General features: G+C 32.0%; 1 protein-coding gene and 1 long non-coding RNA gene across 9 annotated transcripts in view; one reads left to right on the top strand and one right to left on the bottom strand.

Moving 5' to 3' along the window:
• The window catches only part of LOC126818731 (uncharacterized), a 192,131-nt gene that overhangs the window by 97,850 nt on the left and 72,638 nt on the right, over nucleotides 1–21,643 (top strand). The window lies entirely within an intron of this gene.
• The window catches only part of LOC126818727 (hemicentin-1), a 90,146-nt gene that overhangs the window by 13,077 nt on the left and 55,426 nt on the right, over nucleotides 1–21,643 (bottom strand). For all 3 annotated transcript variants that reach the window (XM_050546270.2, XM_050546271.2, XM_050546269.2), the window contains exon 3: nucleotides 3–127. In XM_050546270.2, the coding sequence (XP_050402227.1) occupies nucleotides 3–127 (125 nt within the window). The remainder of the gene's footprint in view (nucleotides 1–2; nucleotides 128–21,643) is intronic.

Below are 21,643 nucleotides of genomic sequence, written 5' to 3'. Positions count from 1 at the left end.
ACCACTTTTGGACCAAGATTTTGAAGAGAACATGGTAATCTGGCATTATCACCAACATCAAAAGTTACATTTCTTTCTGTTTCAACAAAGGTAGGAAGTGTGTAGGTTTGAGGTCTTGCTGCCCTTGCTGAAAATAGAACAATAAATAACATAAATAATAATGTTTTTCTTGCACACCATATATGCTTTGTTTCATATTCTGTGGATATGAACTGGCAAGACGACTAGTGGACCAGACAAACTGCTTATTTTTACTATGTATTATTCAAACGAACTAAAGCAAGGACCTTAGTAAGGACTGACCCATAATGGGGAAGGGAGTAAGGTGTTTGATCCAAGGTCACAAAGGGTGGGGGGGGGGGCTATCTCTTTCCTGTTAGATTAAAAGTACCTTAACAATTTCATTGATTCTTTCCAATAATCCTTTCTCAGGTTAGGTACCAATTTTATTTGATATTTAATCCATTAATAGCTTGCAGATTCCTGCCCTTTGGTTTGCATTGTACATGGTTTACAGTTTATGTACATATACTGTATAATTTTATCAGGAATCTAAATATCAGAGTTTATTTGTTAACAAATGGCATATGTCATGTATATTATAGATAATATGAAGCTAATCTGTGTGGGTGGAGTTTTGTCAGTATTCTCATTCATTTAGAAATTAAAGGTTTCCATGTATACGATTGCATTTCCTGGTGCAGTGCATCCATATCGGGCATGGTTTCAATTGATAATCAATAACATTTGTATGTTGTTGATTTACCAAATACTATTGGGTCTTCATTATTTATGCTAAAAAGCAGTTTTACATTGATTCATAATATATCTTTTGATGAGTGTACTTTGGATATTGTAGGCACTTATTCTTATAAATTTACTTTTGGGTATATACAAGGAGCTAAAAAGCAGTATTACATTGATTTGCAACATATTTTTTGATGAGTGTACTTTAGATATTGTAAGCACTTATTCTTATACATTTACTTTTGGGTATTAACAAACGCGTACTCGCCATCTTAATTGGATTTTTTGCCAGAACAATCTGCTTTCCTGTCGTTTAAGATGAAAATCTCATCCTCTGAATGTCACAAACCTACTTCATAATTTAATCCTAGAATATAATTTTCTCCTCTGTGTATTGTAACTGTACAACCATGTATGATGGAATTGATATTCAAGTATTTATCTCTAGATTGAAAAGTTAATGTATATGGTAAAATAATTGTAGGAATTATTTTTCTCAGTTTCGTTTTACGTTTCATCAGTCAAACAATTTTTTTTTATCTCTGTGAGTTAATCAAATATTGTAATATGTAGGAAATATTATTTGTTTAATCTACCAAACAGACACTTGAATTATTTATTTGCCAGACGCAGAGCTATCAGGTAGTATTAGTCAAAATATAATACTTCGCTACAAGATCAATAAAAAAGGGTTTAGGCATAATGCCAGCAAGAGGAAAGATGAGATCTTTGCAGGAATAAATGATGCAATATTGACCCAAGAGTTCCACAGAAAGATTAAAAGAATATCATTCTGATATTTGGGTAGACAATTACAAAAGGGTTTCTGTGTAAGTATGTGTATCAATATCTTCAATATTAAAATTTTTTGTCTGATTGTGAAAAATGAATTATATTTTTGAAACCATCTGTCAGTGTGATTTTGTTATGATTAATCAGTGAATGAACTGGGTTGTGGGAGATAAATGACTTGTCTCTGTAGTTGCTAGTTTGTAACTAGTTTATATAATATAGCTGATAGCGGCATTATTTACCAGTCTACAGGGAACCACTGATTATTTGTCATAACTGTCACTTTATCATTCTTAAGCTGATAAAAAATTAAATGTGTTTTTATTTAGAACAAGATCATTCTAGACATTTTGCTACTAAAAAGGTCATGGACAAATTTTTTTGCATCGGCAGGTGTTGATTTGAGTTTTACAAATAAATTTAAGACATCCAGCTTAAGGATCCCCCCTTTTTAAAACCAGCTCAACATGATTGTCTGAATGGCAGGGCAGGAGAGTACAGCATTCACATGGATTGTAAGCAAAGTCGGCCTGCTCTGAGAGCAATGGCCAAGGGTTATGACTTATTATGTATATCTATACTAGAAACCTCAAATTTGCATTAAAACAGATGAGTCGTGCATGCCCTAAGCATCTTGAAGCCAGTCATTTTAAGCTAACACATTCAGAAAACCAAGAACCCTTCTTGAAAACAGCTACAGAACTGGTGTTTTAAACTGTTTTATTTGCATCTCCTTTGTGTTCTATGACAAAGTTTAATGATAACCACTTATACCTGCATTTGAATTGCATATTAAATTAACATGTATGTCTTTGGGTGGTGTTACAGTTAAGCAATGTTCCTGCAATTACAGATATTATGTTCATTTGAGTGAACATTTGACTAATGACAGATCTAAACTTTCTTTCCAGTTTTATATGCCCTTACTTTCAATCTGATTAAAATACAGATCTATATTTCGTTTCGTTTTTTTATACTTTCGATGGCCTACAGTACACTACATGAAGATCTGACAAGTTATAGCGATAGGTCACTTTTGACCTATGACATCAGACATTTGATTAACCAATCAGCATTGATGTTACTAGTGGATTACCCACAGTTCCGGGCAAAAAAGGTCAAACACTCGATTCGACAGACCATTTGATTGGCTGACCCCTCATTTCAAGCAGAACACAAGTTAAATAACAAGTCTTCCAGATCCAAGTGTAGTAAAGAGAAGTAAAACAAAATTTTGAACTATAAAAACGAAACGAAATAGGATCTGTGTTTTAACCAGATTGCCCTTACTTTATAAAGGGTGCACGTTATCGTTAATGGCCACAAACTTATTTCTTCCCTTAATAGCGAGAAGACAGACAGAAATATTACTGTATAATTTCCAGTCATGTGCAAGAGGTGTTAATAAAGGAAATATAATTAATTGGCTAGACAGACAGGGTCTTGAGAAGCAATTTGTCCTTACCCACTAAACGATGCCTTGAGGAATTAAGTAATAGTATTCAATGGACATATTTCAAGGGTGAGAACGTCCAGTCCAATATGTTGGATTTACATTCAACATTTTATGGTCGCACTCAGTTTTATTTAAGAGAGAATCATCGAAGAATCATGGTGAATATATTGTCTCCTTTAGACAAATTTATCTCCTGTTTTATTGGAAACTTTAGAAGCAAACTTCAAAGAAAATTAGAGATGGCAATTACAACAGAAAGTGAACAATGTGATCAAATCCATAGAGCAGATCAGTATATCCAGCCAGCAAAATCTTTAATCAATAAAGTCAATTCCTTTTCTCTTCTTTTATATGAGAAGAAAAAAATGGAAATCAGAATTGGTTTTATAGCCTTATTAACCATGATTTGTTTCTTCTTTAAGCTGCTGTCAATGAGGGTGTGGGAAAAAACTGAAAGTACAGGTATTTTTTACTTGATTCTGTTTTAAAGATTTTATAGTTTGAAACTCTTTAGCGTTCATTAAGGGTTATATGTCTAATTCAGCCTTATCTGAGCCAAGAATTTTGTAAGAATAGCTCTCAATATCCACATTACTTTTATGCTGTGATTCTTTTTGGTAGAGATTTTCAACAGTAGAAAATAATTTAGCACACTGACACCTATTATGTGAAGTCTCTCTCTAAAAAGTATTTACTTAACACTAATGAGTTTCTCAATTATATCAAAATCGATTCATATAGTCCAGTAATAGAGATATTATGTGATATCAAAATGTGCAATGGTGGGTAGACAGAAGACAGTCTATAATAACTCCCCAGGGCAACTAAACTCGCTTGTTTGCTTTAAGTAAAGGCTTTAACCTATCTATGAAGCATCCACTCTCAGACAATCTAACATTAATACAGTCCTGTACAAGATAAGATGTTAGGGTAGGTGGAGAAAAATAAAGATTCACATATGAAGAGGCTCAGATGGATACAAGATTCGTAGCAGACGTTTTATCAAGAAACATTATTTTTCTACCAAATTCTAGACCTCCCAGCTAATATTGTCACCTGCATGTCATAAATAAATACAAGATGCACATCCTGTTAAACAGCGATAAATCGTTTACATCTGTACCTAATATTCAGTTCCGTTTCTCCTTTCTAATTACAATTAATCACAGATTGTCGGAATGTCAGATTCATTCAAGAGGAGAAGTCATGAGATTAGAGCAATAACCATCAAGTGATCTGTACTCTATGTATCAATAAACAATATAATTAGGGACAAGTGTATTTTATAAAGGGGTTGATTAAGTCAATTCAAACCCAATTATGATCCTTAAATGCACCACTTGAAGAATCTCAGCCACATCACTATCCTTGTGGATTATTTATTTATCCTCTTGCACTTGTATTTATTTTCATTTATTCAGGTACCATTACATTCTAAACCAAAATCTTATGTGTTTTAGGGGGGATGGGTGGCCAAATGGTTAGCATGTGCGCACTGTATCATAAGGTTTGTCATTGACATTGAGTCAACTGGTTTCGATTCCCCAGTTGTACATGACAAGGATAGGGTCGTCTGTCCAACCTCATGGATTTTCTCTGGGTCCTCCGGTTTCCTCCTACTGCTAAAGACCCCTATGTGCAAGCGAATTATTGAAATAAAATTGAACCATGTATTAGTCCCGAAATGCCCTAGTTTGTGTCGAGTGGACGTTAAACCCCACTTTTCTCTCTCTTACGTGTTTTGCAGTAGGACTATTCCCTTAATGGATCAGTTTCTGAAAGTGAACCAATATATACAGCTCATTTTATTCATTACTTGTATTTTGAAGTTTTGTATAAAAGTTTACAAAGGAAGAATTATATACTGGCCGTCAGATTAATCTGTGTTCCCCTCCACTGGAAAACACTTTATAAAATTAAAATGGAGCCCTGAAGAGCGAAGAAAATCTGACTATAGGATTAGAGCGCTGTCCTGTATAAAACATTTAATTTGAAAGATGTTTTTTCTCCTGTAAATGTCTCCTTCCTGGTTGAATAAACACAAATCAATATCACTTTGTGTTTTTGTCTTATCTAACAAATATATAACTTTTTGCCACTTGTATCTATAATTGTTATTGAATGATGATCCTGTGCATTGACTGCATGATAAATAATGCCAGTTAAATGGTTGATAAACAGAACCTCTGAAATATCTTAGCAATAACAAATTTCCTGCAAATGATTGGCATCTTCCATCCATCCAACATTCTCAACATCATTCTTGTAAAGAATAGCTTTGAAATTTGGAATGGATCTATGTTCTCGTTTAATTACCATAAAAAATGTGTCTGCCTTATTTGACTTCTAGTTTAAACCTGATTCCTGATACCAATTAATTATTCATTAGAAACAGGTTTTTGTAGTCTATGTAAACAGATTAGTAGTTGTAGGGTACTGGTTGACAGAGCGTGGTACATCACGTCTGCTATTATTACCATCTGTTTAACTGCTAGTTACAGGTGCACAATTTTGTTTTTGAAACAAGGAATTCATTAAATGATTCTAAGGAAATGATCAGGTTAAAGAATCTGTTCCATTTGATCTTTAGGACAATGACATTTATAAATGAGATGCAGTAAACTATTAAAATAGTTCATGAATTAATTACATATCTTCATTTACAAGTGTTTTGTGTTAATCAAATGGTTTTGTTTTGTTTTTTTGTTGTATATTTTTGCATCAAGAACTAGGAAGATGCTTCATTGGTGTAGAATAGCCAAGAGATGCTTTTTGTACAATGGATGATGAAAGGAAGTGATAATGAAATCTGCAGTTAATTCATCAGGAAATTGTGAAAAATAACCCTTAGATTTCATTTACCTGATGTAAATTATTCATGAACAGAAAATTAACCCAATGATTGATTAGGGGATTTTCAATACCTCAAGAGAAGAAATTAGTATCATCAAACTTCATTCTTTGGCATTGTTTCAAATGTTAACATGGCAGTATAAAATATTGATGGAAATTATGTCCCCACAAGGAAGATTGTGCCTTTAATTGAAGAATATAGGCAATCTGTTATATAAAGTCTGGCCTGTGTTATCTGTTAACTTTAGTAGATATTGGTATGTGTGGTATACATCCACAGATAATGTCATTTTTTATACTACTTTGATAGCATGTGTGGACATTAGGGAATTACAACTAAATGCTTGATTCCTTCATAGCATTACCAGAATCATTTTCTCAGACAGAAGAATTACTATTTAGTTTGACTACTTGAATTCTCTGAAATTGTATAAAAGCTGCATTTACATCCTGGGACCTTGGGCTGCTATGTGTGGTAATTGTTCTTACCAGGTTTAAGGGTAATTGTTGGTCATAAAAATCTTTTACATCCTATAAGCATGGTTCCACAACACCAATAGTAACACAAAAAGAGCCATTTTGGATGGTATTGGGTTTAATGTCTCGTCAACATAATACTTCAGTCATTTTGAGACAAACATTTGGATTGTTTTATTTCTATTGTGCAATGCTTAGGTATTTTGACAAGACAGCATGGTTTCCACTGACTCTTCATCAATGTCCAACTGTCAAGGGTTCATATTGCAGCTGCATTATGTCTCGAAAGCTGTATCTAGTGTGTTTTCATTGCGTCTCAGTTTAGATAATAGTAGATAAAGTAGATGTGTATATATAAAATGCATAATGGGAGGACAATACACTATAAATTTGATCTTTGTACGGTGTGAGGAAACTTTTTTTTTCTTTTTTTTTTTTTTTTAATGTTACTGTATTTTATGGGGTTATGTGTGCTCACCTGCTTTTTAACTGTGGGCTTAATAGCACATGATTCATTTGATATTTCCCCTTAAACTGTTGGCATTTAGCAAAATATATTAAAGACTTAGAAAGTATGTAATGATCACATCCTGATGAACACATTCAGTGAGAAGTATTTTAAGATCTACATGTTGTTAAGATCAATGTTAGACAATAATTATGTTGGAGAGGTCTTGATGGTGTCAGACAGGACTTCCTTACCATCGTTTAATATTTTCTCGATGAATAGTTTGACTCTGTGATTGAATATGAACTCTTCAATGTAGAATAATTTTTATCATCTTCTGAAGATGGTTCAAGCAATCAATACCACATTAACAGATAAAGAGTTATCCAGTTGATTTTCAGCTAATCGATGCGTGTGGAAGTTTGAGGAAACAAAATGTTCTTTTTTCGTGTTAACACTATATTGAATCCCAATTAATTTCCTGTGAAGATAATGTTATGTATCCGTTGATTCTCTCCATCTGATATTTGATTTAAAACTTGTATTGACCTGACACTACTAATGGCCGACCGTCGTTGTCGAGCAGTGGTGACAACCTTATAGAATATCAATTGATGGCTAGACAAAATATCATGTCTGTTTTATATTTCATCATTCCATCAATAGGAGAAAATCATTAAATCTATAAGATAACGAATAGTGTGTGTACATGATCAACATCATTCAAACTCTTTTTGTCTCTATGTTAATATTTTCTCGTCTATTTATTAGAGTATTTGTTTGTGAACTATGTAGCAATTCCATTAGTGAACGCTCGCTATTATAGTGTGGGTTATTACATCATTACAATATACAATGCAATTATTCTTAAATAAACAGTAGAGTTATCTTCACCTAAAATAGTCTGTTAACCATTAGTCTATTGATTCCAATCTTCAAATTAGTTGTCATAATAGTTATTCTTAGTTATTATCTTGATCATTCCAGTCATTAAAAATTGCATGTGATTTAAATGGTAATGTACATAGATACTGCATTAGGAAAAGCACTAAATAAACAACAGATTCAATTATTAATATCATCATTTATAATTAATTAAATAAATTTTGATGAGGTTAAAAATCGGTAAAAAATATAGTTTGCGCTTTCAAAAATTTGTTGGTTGTGTTATAATCTATCTGTATTGGTCTACGATTTCCAGGTTCAGCCCATCAACCTATTTCACTAAGTTTACTCTTTTATAAGAACATGTGATGCCGCTTTAAATATTTCATCTCATTTGTGGAAACTTTCTAATTTGGAATTTGTAGCTCATCTAAACATTTCAAGGCATCTTGATATCAAATGAGAATGTACCGGTACTGATAATTTCCTTCTGAACGATAGGTTGAAAAATTAAAACAACATTCTGTTAAATGTATACTCATATCAAGTTTGAATGACATGAGAATTTTTAACTTTTTGTTCCAGTTGACTAACAGTTGTTTTTAAAGAAAAGGAAAAAAACTTATGTTAGAAAAATAGGAGAAAGGTAAAATCTTTGACATTTTTTCTCATAGAATACAGTTCCAGTAGGTCTATCATTTAATGGTACATAAATAATAAAATGCAAACATTTGGGGAGATGCAATATGTATTTTCTTTTTCAGTGTTATCTGAATTATCTACCTTCTGGATTTTGCAAAAGTAAGCATAGTATTACCTCAACTAGAACACAAATATTGTCAAATGGTACTAGCTCTTCATACACCCACAAAGTTAATGATAAAACCATCTTAGTATCATCTATCTAGACAATCATTCTTCTCTGTCAGAAAAACACAAAATATTGTGGGCTTTTTGCACCTCAAAGTTCATATAACATAAGCAAAACGTCAAGTACAAGTAAGCTTAGCTAAAGATGCACTTAGTGTTGTGGTCTGTGAAGACCTTCTGAGCATCCTGAACTCATTGCTTAAAATGGAGTGTAGACCCGAAAATCAAAAAGAACTATACCGTCAAGCAACAGTTAAATAAAATGATTAATTATTGGATGGTTGTGCAAAATCTTTCTATTTTTCTTAATAAACTGAAATATTTCCATATTTAACAATAAGATAAAAAAAAAAATTGTAAATCTTCGTCTGTACATCAATAATTCAAGAATGTACATCAATAATTAAAGGATATTCTTGTAGTCGATCTTTGCTTGTTTTGTTTAAATACCCAGACAGAAATTTCCATGTTGGACAGAAGCTAAGTATGCCATGTTTCCTTTAACAATATTTGATATAGCTTAACCTTTGGACAGGTTGGTGTTGGTAGCACTATTATCAGAAACTGTAGTAAGTGTTAGATTCTGTTAATATGATTTGATCCTCTTTCTTCATCTTCCCTAGTTTCTGTTCATATCTTATACCTATATTATTTTAACATAGACAAAAAATATTAATATGATTGATCTGTTTTTCTAAGGCTTCATTAAGAACAGTAACTGCCTATAGATGTTGTTCAGACTGTTTGCTGTAGTGAGTAAATGTCTCGATCATAAACAGTTTGTAAATCGGTGTTTTAGTGTAAATACTCCAATATGGTGAGACATTTCAATGAGTTTTTACCACAGTCTTGGTATATATTGGATACAAGAGTAGTTGTCTCAAGAATTGAAAATTCCTTTGGATCAAAAAAACTTACATGATTTGATATGTGTTTGTTGTTTATTGTTATGCAATGTTTATGTATATTGTGTGTCTTATCTGCATGTTTGTCTTTAAATTTTGTTTATGTGTGGAGCAGTCTTCTGCACTTACTATTAGTCACTGGTTAAAATGTTCAAACATACAACTTTTATATCTTAATTGTACTCTGTAAACTTATATTATATACCGTTAGAATGATTATTCAAATTTCACATATTTTTACAACGCTCTAGTATATATAATGAATTTTTGTATAGAATGATACAAGAATTTATGATCAACTAAATTTCAATGTAGCGGCTCTTAAAGATATGAATATATCAAAATTTCTTTGTTAACTGGGTATTCATCACTCATCAGCATGGGGTAATGTCCTTATATTTACACTTGAGTTAAAAAATTTAATCAGAAATCTGATCTGGTGTTATATTTATCTTATGAAATAGTTGTGTTAGCTACGGTTGATGTGTTAAAGATATGACACTAAGTAAAATGATCTTCGTCTTTCTAACACTAGTTTGTAAAGGACTACAGATCCCATTTCTTACACCAGTTGGTCCCTTTTTCTATTCAATTTAAACAAAAACTAACGTTATTCCGCCACGCTCCCTAATCTTTATTGTCCTGGTTTAAATTGAGAAACTATCCTATCATAATATATACCAAGGATGACAAAATTGTTTTCTTAATGTAAAAATATACCGTAAAAGCTATCAAACTCCCTTTAGAAAGGCTTGTCAATAAATGAATCATCAGTGGTTTTCTAAAAAAAATTATCTGAAGTATTCTTTATTTAAATCCATTTAATCCCACCAGACATAGGAAACATGAGACTTAGTTGAAGATATTCTTTCTAACAATTAATGTGAATCTGAAGGCTTAGTAAGAGACAGATGTGGCATCATAGCAAAATTAGAAAAAACAAGCCAACAGTGAGGCTGATGTCCCCCGCCGAAATTGCAAAATAAATAGATGACACATATTAATTAATCGCACATTTATTTTTTTCACTAAGTTTCATCACTCTCTATCAGATAGAATCAAGATTATCTTGTCCCAAACCATCGACAAATGAAATCGATTAGCTCTGCTTAGCTTCAGCTCGAAATGTTAATTATTGAACTCAGTCAAGACATTCACCTAATGAACATCTACATATACATCAAGTTTAAACATTCACCTAATAGACACCTATGCCAAGTTTGAACATTCTACCTCAATTAGAAGGAGAGTTATTGTGTTCCAAAGTTTCTACCAATCAAATTGCTTATCACTCTGCTTACCCTCAGGAAAAAATTTTCATTATCGAACTTAGTTAAGGTATTCATATAATAAATCTATACACCAAGTTTCATCAATCTCACTTAATTAGAACTAAAGTTATCGTGTCCCAATGCATCAACCAATCAAATTGCTTATCTCTGCTTACCCTAAGCGGAAAATGCTCATCTTCGAACTCCATCAAGGCATTGACCTAATCAACACATACACCAAGTTTGAACATTCTAGCTCAATTAGGAAGAGAGTTATCGTGCCCCAAAGTATCAACCAATCAAATTGCTTATCTCTGCTTACCCTTAGCGGAAAATGCTCATCTTCGAACTCCATCAAGGCATTGACCTAATAAACACATACACCAAGTTTGAACATTCTAGCTCAATTAAAAGTTATCGTGTCCCAAAGCATCAACCAATCAAATTGCTTATCTCTGCTTACCCTAAGCGGAAAATGCTCATCTTCGAACTCCATCAAGGCATTGACCTAATCAACACATACACCAAGTTTGAACATTCTAGCCCAATTAGGAAGAGAGTTATCGTGTCCCAAAGCATCAACCAATCAAATTGCTTATCTCTGCTTACCCTAAGCGGAAAATGCTCATCTTCGAACTCCATCAAGGCATTGACCTAATAAACACATACACCAAGTTTGAACATTCTAGCTCAATTAGGAAGAGAGTTATTGTGTCCCAAAAAGTGTGACGGACAGACAGACGGACAGACAGAAGGACAGACAGACGGACAGACAGACAGACAGACGGACGAACCCATTTTAATAGTCCCCTGCTTTCTTCGAAAGGCGGGGGACAAAAAGTTTACAGTAGTTTCTAATCGAGTCTGTCTACCGGTATTAAAAATCTAATAGTATTTTTAAAACATTGACAGATACATATATGTACATTTGATAAGCATTATTGATTTTTTTTTCAACAATTATATACATACATACATTATTATAAATATAGGTCAATCAAAGCTAACGTTAAAAATTATTATGTCAAAGGCTGTTACCTGTATCTAATATTCCCATTCAACCCAGAAACAGTAGGCCTACACATCCATGGTTGGGGCTTCAGCTCCTTTAATATTTCTTGATACAAGAATAAATTTACTATAATGCTGTACATTTTGTTATTTCAATAAAATGAACATGACTCAATTAATTATGATATTATTACGTCGTATACATTTTTGTGCATTGAAGATTTACTACATTTAGATAATAACACATCTCTTAATTAAGAATTTGTGTATTAGAAATTATATTAATTAGTAGATCTAGATATACACACCAGATTTTGATTATTAAAGTGGATCTAGAATCTAAATTCATATGTATCTGCATCATTCAGAAATATGCTTCTTGAAAGGGATGGATATTTTACTACAAAGATTTAAAGCATCAGTAAAATTTATGAACCTATTTTATGTTATTTAGTCAAAGTATCATTACATATTAATTGGATTAATTGCATCTTTTGAAATGTTTAATACTTTCATCATTTTCTCAATAACATACATGCTTTGAAACAGCTGGATTCTTTTAACTTTGTGAAACTTAATAAACTTCTTATATATTTTTGATGACTTGATATACACAAACTGTTCCAAATTTCATTCCAGCCTACGTTAAAGTTTTGTTTTTGGCATGCCAAATGTGTCTGCCAGAAATATGTGCAAATCATGAAACAGAAAAAGCACAAACTCTCCCTGTAAGATGTCTCTTTATTTAGATAAACTTCTTTGAAAGCAGATTGATTTTGAAAAAAAAACCTCTATGGTAATGATCTTTACCTGTGGAGCTGAAAATATGTGGGAGGTAACTGTAACGTATATATTCAAAGACGGCTAAAATCATCAGAAAATGAAGTTATTTGTTTAAAAAGTTTAAGTGTCAGGTGGTGTAGCTTTCATTTGAATATATTGAAGTCTCTTTGGTGTTCCCTTGCAAAATATACAATTTTTAACTCTTACAAAAATAGTCTGTGCTGTTGTCTGCATAAGAACGATTGACTTGAAAAAGAAAACAAAGTCAGTGTCAATCCAGACAGATTACCACTGACATACATTCAGCTTCTCTTCACAATGAGATGTTCAGACTTGTGTACCGGTACTTACAATTCCCTGAGGCGCCACTGCCTTGAAAAATTTCTGTCTAAATTGTATTTAAACAAATTACTGATACCAATTTATTATGCAGGGTTATTTAAAACTGAATATTTCATTTAATGTAAAATCAGAACGTCTTGAATCTGGCAACCATCTGAACTAAAATGGGAGTTGCTTTATAATTCCTCATGTTTCAGTATTAATAAACTTTGCATGTTGATAATATTTCTCTATCTTCTAATTTATATTTGATCAGTCTACTTTGTTGATTCTTTTGAATGTCCTAACAAAATTCTTCACATGTTTACAAGAAAACCAAATGGAACTTTGAAATGACTCATAATCTTAACCATTATGTTTGCAACACTAGTTACAAGTTTCTGCATTGCAGCATGCAATTTGAAATCTGCTGTGTTTAACAGCTTTCAAAATTAAGCCAAATAAAATAATTACTTAATGATCCATGTATTTTGCTTTTTGTTGTGTAACAATTAGATGATCATTTTCGCTTATCAGAAAGGTTTTTCTGCTTACATAAAATATTTGTAAGATTTTGTTTGTTTGATTAAAGAGTGTAATTTCCTCAAGGGATCTTGTTCTCATAACCTATAATCCTGTTGTGTGAATAATTTAACTGTATTCTGTTTTTGTATACAAAGTAATTATCTCCTTATCATTATATCGTAGTCATGTTAATTCACTCATATAAAAGAGAATTCATGATGTGTTGTAATTCCATGCACATTTGTTTCGAAGAAAGCAGGGAACTATTAAAATGGTATGTCATACATTTTGGGACACAATAACTCAGTGTTTAATTGAGGTAGAATGTTCAGACTTAGTATAGATTTCTATTTATTCAAATGTCCTTACTTAGTTCATTATTTGCTTAGGCTGAGTTGCTGTCCGTCTGACTATCCATCACACCTTTTGAAATACATCTCTGCTTTGTTTGATGTAGAATGTTCAAATTTGATGCTGATGTTCATCAGGTAAATGTCTTGACTTTGTTCAATGATGAGCATTTTCTGCATTGGCTAAGCAGAGGTAAGTAATTTGATTGGTCAAGACTTTAGGATGCAATAACTCTGCTTGAGATAGAATGTTTGCACTTAAGAGTAGATGTTCTATGGGTCAATATCTTTACTGTCATGAAACTTGGTGCATATAGTTTCATTCCATCAACGCCTTGACTAAGTTCAATCATGAGCATTTCATGCTTAAGCTAAGGATAGACAAGCAGTTTGATTTCTCATGATTTACAAAACGATATGTTTAAAATTAATTAAAGGCTCAATACCACTCTTGTTGTAACTGAATAATATGTCCCAATCTTTATTCTGGTCAACAAATTGTACTATTTGAGAATATTTCAATTAATTGATGATACAAATTTCATCTTAACACCCCTTATTTAAAAATTTTGAAATATTCAACATAATGGTTTGAAACGTCTAACGTAAACCTTTTCAAATGAAACTTCGATTTAAAAATATTTTCGAACCCTCTGGACAAGTAAAATAGGATGTAATGGACAATTTACACAACAGGTAGGACACTTAAACATCTAGTACTTAGATAGAGATATTATTTATTTTCTGGAGCTTTCAAGCCAGCAAGAGTGTTATTGTCCCTTTAACATAAATTAGCATCTATTTATTTTGGAATTGCTTTAGTCTCACTGTTTAGTTGTTTCTTTTCAAACTGGATGGTTAAAATATTAAGTCTTGTGTTCACTGCTAGAAATAGTCCCAAAGATTTTATTGTAGTTGATTTGAATCCTTGGTATATACAGGTTCCAGCATGTTATTCCAAGCTGGTAAATAACATTATTACAAGTGTTAAACGTCTGGTTAAGTAGTCTTTGACCCATGTTCACCTTTAAATGATGAGAAAAAAAATATAGAGAACTTATTAAACAGACCAGAACATTTGTAGACTAAGAAATAATTATGCAGAAGTTGATTACCATACTTATTTTAATTTCAACATTCTATATCATACGGTAAACAATGGCTCTCTAAATCTCAATGTAAGCCATTGAATTTAAACAATTAGTTATAGGTGAACCTGTTTTTACATGTCCTTTAGCTACAATATCATATTTTGCTTCATTTTTTGAAGAAAAAAGTATTCCTCTAATTTATACTCATCCAACCATAAACAAGGCACTTCAAGACTAAAAATTGTATTCTTGCCAGAGTATTGAATTAATTACGGATCAAACTGGGTGATTAGAAGGTATAAATTGGCAGATTCAATTAAGTTCCAAAAATACTTTGCCATCCTCAAAGAGATTCCCAGCTTCTTAAAGAACACACAAATGTAGAAGTGAGTTAAGTTTAGCTAAGTGCGCTGATGGTAGGTAGTGGTAATTAGAACATTTATACAGCATGTAGCCTCACGCTACCATGTTCATGTGCCAGATAAAAATGTATCATGGTGAAAATAAAATAAACTTTCTGGTTTCCAAACCCTGAGATAATAATGAACAAATTTTACTTTATTTTACTTGTGTCAAACTGTCTTGAAAATGAAAATAAATTTAAAAAGACCATTATTTATTTTTCAAGAAGTCAGTTTGTGTTCCTGCAGGTGTTTTATAGTTTATCTTTTCAATCAATCTGCTAAATACACATGCACGTAGGTAATTAGTTACTTACAGATTGACAATGATTCATTCTTTCACATGAATATTTCATTGAGATTGAGCATAATATGTTATTAAGAGTGAATAAATACACTGCTATACAGACGAGGACAGATATATTTTAGGGGATATATATATATATTTAGCTACTGTAATTTTGTCTTTAAGATTTCTGAGGCTGAGAAACATCATTGATACTCCTATTTACTAGGTCACACAATTAAACAACAGAGGGAAATGTAACCCTGGTAAGCAATTTTGGTGGTCATATCCAAAACATTGCACTATGTTGATCTTTATCTTTCAGATAAAGTACCTGTAAGTATGGGTTTCTGATATTTTTTACTGGATTTTTTCATATAAATACAAAAGTACAACAATATTTTAGTATAACAACTTGTAATGAAAATTTCAAAACCTAAATCTTTAAGGGGTTTGAGTACTCTAAAATGCACATTTTAAGGCTAGCACTGTAAGTTTTGTTCATCAGATATGACTTTTTTTTGTTATTTGAGGTAATAAACTACATATTAATCACCCAAAAAATACTAATTCTATTTACCATGTTCAAAACTTGACCCAAAAGCATGATGATAAAGGGTGCTGATGACAACAAAAGTCGAATTTTCTCATTTATGCCTTCATGGATTTTCATCAAATTTGGCATGAACAATGCTAAATGAAAGTCCGAGAAATGTAAGGGACACGTTTGGGCTATAAACTGTGGTTTGTTTGGTATCCATGGAAATGTGAAAAAAAGATGAATTTTCATGGAAATTCTGTAAGTTCATGCTAAAAAGAGATATTGATAACCCCTCCCTTAGATCGAAAGTAGAGGTTATAAGCAACATTTAGACACCAAAAACGGTAAAAAATATCTACTCAAGCATTTTTAGTATCTTTGTTCATTATTTACCTTCAAACGAGATTTTGTGATTTTCAGTAAATTCTTTGAATATGTCCACAACAAGTTTTAAAATACAACAATTCGGATGTCAAAAGTAAATATTTATTTCAGTGCACTACTCTGCAGCTCTCAAAATAATTTTATACATTCAAAAATGGTAGTCTTCGACCATCAAAAAATGAAATTGAGCCATGTTCGAGTTGCGATAGATAGTAGACTTGGATAATTGGATAAACGGTCAGAATGTTATGCTTCTTCTTGGTTATTATTCACTTTGAACGAGTATGCTGCAAAGTCTTAGTATTAATAAGATTGGTGTTGAAAAGTTAGTGCATATCTTAGACTGCTAACGGCCTTAAGAAAAAAACTTATAGCCATAAACCAATCAGAATGTGCTCCTTGAACAAATTCCTGGTTATTAAACTGCTCATATATCCATAAGGAATATTCTCATTTCATATGTAAACTTGATCTTGAAAGTAACATTGTAAAATGTGTTTTATATTAATCATGTAGATTTACAAATGTTATTATTAGGGGAGAAGGGACAGTTTCAAATATATTATGTCTAACCATACATTATACACATGCCGGGAATGGCAGTGAGTGTGAAGGGAAATCCGGAGATACGTAACCCAGGAAGGAGGGATAGTGTCAGTAAACATATTTTTACCTTTTTACTTGCCAACAATGCAACATTTTCTTGCTGCCATGAAACAAAAGATAGTTTGAAAAGCTCAATTGTTTTGTTTAAGTGGTGAGCATCTGTTTTTCACGACCATCGTAATATGTGATGGTAAAACAGTACAATTATGTTTCTATAAATGGTGGACGATTTCATCTTTTCATTCTGGATTACCAGTTTGTGGTCTAGTCACCCGCTACTCTGACATATTAACTGGCTTCTTACCAAAATAATTTGAATTTGATTCCCTGGTGACTACAACTTTTCTTCATTTGTGACATTTTTTTCTCTCGTGAAGTAAAGATCAATCTTTTGTATGATTCTTTTTTCATGAATGTCTTCTGTGAAATTCATGGATCATACCATTGGGAATCTGGATGTCGGTTACATATATGTGTACAGACAAAGTGTCGTCTGCAAAATAACCAGGTGTCATAGCTGCTACACAGGACACTGATATTGGAGTTTTGAAAAAGATGGGATGCACAACGAGAAAGCTGAAGCACTCTTTAAAAAGTGGGCTTGCCCAACAATCAGACAAAAAGAAATGGTTGGATTAAGGAGCACACACCGAAACACTCTAACATCTGCTTTTTCCATAAAATTAGAGTTTTATTTTATAAGCTTTACAACAACTTTTTGAAAAATATGTATCAATTTTTATTACAATAAACAGATTATGTTATAGTGTCAAATACATGTATTTAGTAACTGATATTTGAAACCTTTCAATGTTGGCTAACATGTCAAGAATGTGTTTAAGATACCTATTCAAGTTTTTTACTCAAATAAATCTTTAAGGCCGTGTCATCACAAGATGAGTATTCTTTTCGTTCTAAAAATATTTGAGGTAGACTGACAGGAAAATGTTTGGTTCTTTGGGTATAATGGATATGTTTATGGTTCATATACCGACACCAAGCTATTCTGATGACTTCTGCTGTGGTGAAAGAGAAGATTTGATTCCTATTTCACATGGTAAAAGATTTAACTTGCCTGCATGATGGTGAGTGAAAGACCTGATGTTGGGTGTTTGCATTCCAATATACACAGTTCTAATTATTTTTGGGTTGTTTTATCACCTTGCAATATAAGCAGTAAAAATGCCTGATTGCTGATGGACGGATATACATGTATCTTTTGCAAACTGAATCAAGTTTCTTATATAATATGAATTGTACACAACACAGGCTACTCATTTTACATACACCTTTCAGAAGTAGTGACATAAATCAACCTCTTGACGATACCATCTAAATTGATACTGATCTTGCATTCTAACCGACCAAACGTAAAATCTAAAGCTTTAACAAATCTTCACAACAATCTAACGAACTCCCACGCTGAAAGGCCGACTTGGAGTACATATTTTTGCTAAAACATTTGGTCACAAGCAGTTGTTATCTAAGTGTGTTCTCATTGCTTAGTAATGACGTTTAATGCCAACATAGTATAAACATTTTGGAAGGAGAGAACACTTGGGATATAAGAATTCCAGCATTAAACATCCTAATTGTTTCCTGTAAGATGGTAAACTCATAGAATGAAAAAAGGGTGGTAGCTGGCATTAAGGGACAAATCGGCAGGTTTCTAGTTTTATTGCATTAACACACTTAATTTAACTAAATAATTAGCGGAAAGCTCAACTATCTATCACTACATCAACCTTTAACCAAGTCTCCCTCGAGAAACATCCACCTATACTCAGTGTATATGTTCCATATCAAACTTACATGTGTCTCTAATCTACCATTACATATGTGATAACCATGAAAAATAACAGATGTACATGTATACAAACTATTTATCACAACAGCTGATTTCAAACTATTTTACAGCCTCTGCATGTAAAATGTAACAAATTATGACTGCTGTTGTAAGAAATAACAACACCATACAAGCCAACATGTCTGCCTGTGATTTTGATTGATGTATATAGTATACATGGTTGCTGAAATATATATTTAACAATATTCATTGTTCATCAAGTTTTAGATATTTCCATACATATTTTTGGATTTAATTAAAAAAAACACTAAAAAGCTGTCATAAAAAATAGGTTTTAAGGAACGACTGCCTTTTGATGATTATTTAGCAGTCTCCCATATAGTTCCCTTCTGTTAAAATGTATTAATTGTGCAAGTGCAAATTCAAACTCATAGATACATTTTATGCACTAGATAATGTATGTATATACATACTTATATTGCATTGCATTGATGACAGTTTGTTTAATCAGGAAATGCTTTCTATTCAAATACAAAAAACATTGTCAGAACAAAAAACATTTCTCCAATAGAAAATGTGTTCTCGAAAGAGGTGGAGTAGGTTTGTTTCCCAAGAAAAATAATTTTGATCTGATGATATATTGTCAATGGGAGATCAGAGTAAATACACTCATGTCTAGCAATCAAAATAAAAAACTAGAGTAAATTGTATTCATCTAGAGATGGAAATGAATTTGGATGCTTTCTGTTTATTTATGTGACAGAAATAAGGTCAAATTTATAAACAACATTCATAATTTTTTGGTGGAGTATCGATGTAATGTCATCTGTTAGCATGAGAAAGAATAAAACCTTTCAAAAGCGTGAAAGGTTAATAAAAAGTGTCATTCTAGATTATTCTAAGGGAGTTTTTATGGGGTTGCTTAAGAAACAGAACAAGATAAGATTATAGCTTATTTGTTTCATGACAAGTTGTTTCAAACAGTTTTCTAAAAACATTCAGCCATGGTAATTTGAAATCGCTTATTTCTATTGAGAAAATTAAGAAATAGAAAATTATTTCTATTGAGAAAATTAAGAAATAGAAAATTATTTTTTACAGCATTAAGAGCATGATGCAAATATTTAACACCGTAGAAATGCTTTAGTTTGATGCGAAATGAGTTCCGGATTGCCCAGGGATACCCGATTTTTACAAGAGCATGATGCAAACATGTAACATGGAAGAATGCTCTAGATTATGTTAATTTTTTTTTAGATAAATATGCTAAAGATTGTCAATCCATTGTTTCACATAACGTACTAAAATATCTGTTAATTCTACAACTCTTGGCATGGCCATAACAAATTCTTGTAACTCTATTTTAAGATGGTTAATTTCTGGTGTCAGAAGTTTACTTTTGACTTATTACTGTCAGTCACACGAACAACTTGTATGAATGTATTTTTGACAGCTCATTAGAATACGAAATTAATTTTAAAAAAGAAGTACAAGTAAGTTTGCAAGTAAAAGTATATTCTTGTGTACGATCTGTGCTGTGTTAATGATCTTGAACCACGCTATTCTTGAGTTTATTGTTCGAGTTTTAATTACCAGTGCATGTACTTAAACAGATTTATTGATGTTGTGTAAGTTTCTATATGAACATCAGCCCTGGTTTTATTGGAAAACGAAGAGACAATTGCCGTGCATTATGATAACTAAATTGTATTATCATGTCCATAAAACCCACATTAAAAAGGTTCAAAGTTACATAAATCATGCATTATTTATCTGTAAAAAAAGGAGCAAACAAATAAATTAGTGTATTAATGCTGTCTTTATTCAAATCAGGAACTTGATATCTTTCAAGAAAGAGAAAGACAGTCTCTTTACTTGGTTATTTGTACATTATGACTTTTAAATGACTTCTATTGAGACTTTATCTTAATCCATCTACTGTACTGTTTATAATTATTATGTTCATTGCCCGAGAGACATAATAATATATCATGACAAACGCTGTTTACTATTGTGATTTCACGCTTAAGATCTTTTATTTCTCAAAGATGAAGTTTTTCTTTGGTTTTAATTCTATTCAAATTGGATTAACACTATTGTCCACTAGAAATTTATATCAACCGCTGTTTACTAATATTAAAGGAGTAGTAATTACCAGATATAGTTAGTCAGTGTCATTTGCATTTTATGGAAAATATCTTAATCCATACTAAAATGTAGTCAGAAAACAAAATTCTGATCCAAAGCTAATCTTGTGGCTTGCATTCAAATCAGATTAAAAAGACGCCAATAAATAGGCATCAGCAAAACTTAAAGATATTGCAGATTGCAATGGATTAACCACCCTTAAAATGAGGTTCAGAGACATTAATTCTGGACGATAGTGCATATTGTTACATTTTGGCATTTGATTGTCATACTTGAACCCACTTTTATGTGTGGAACCTGTGATTTCCCCTTTAACATTGATCCATTGTGTTTGCAGCAGTAAAACTTTTCTTCAGGTGATCATATTTATTATAGAATTGTCCAAGAACAGATCAGTGCTTTAACTCTATTTGAAAAACTCTTCACTCTAAGCAACTTGAGAGCTTCTTCTACAGTTGATACTTAATCAAGATAAAAATCTACCATTTTGTTTCACCTGCTAAACAAGCAAAGTGACGGCTACAAGATTAGTATCATGTTAAAAACTAGAAATTGAACACAACTCATTTGTAAACTGGCTTCTTTTTGACAGATAAACTTAGGTAACCGCCAACAAAACATGTGATAGCTACATGTACATATAGAAATAAATTCAACTTGACATCTCCTATACTCATCAAAAATA

The sequence above is a fragment of the Patella vulgata genome, chromosome 4, assembly GCF_932274485.2.
Source record: "Patella vulgata chromosome 4, xgPatVulg1.2, whole genome shotgun sequence".
Lineage (NCBI taxonomy): Eukaryota > Metazoa > Mollusca > Gastropoda > Patellidae > Patella > Patella vulgata.
Note: the sequence above shows the minus strand (reverse complement) of the source record. Positions and strands in the feature narration are given on the sequence as shown.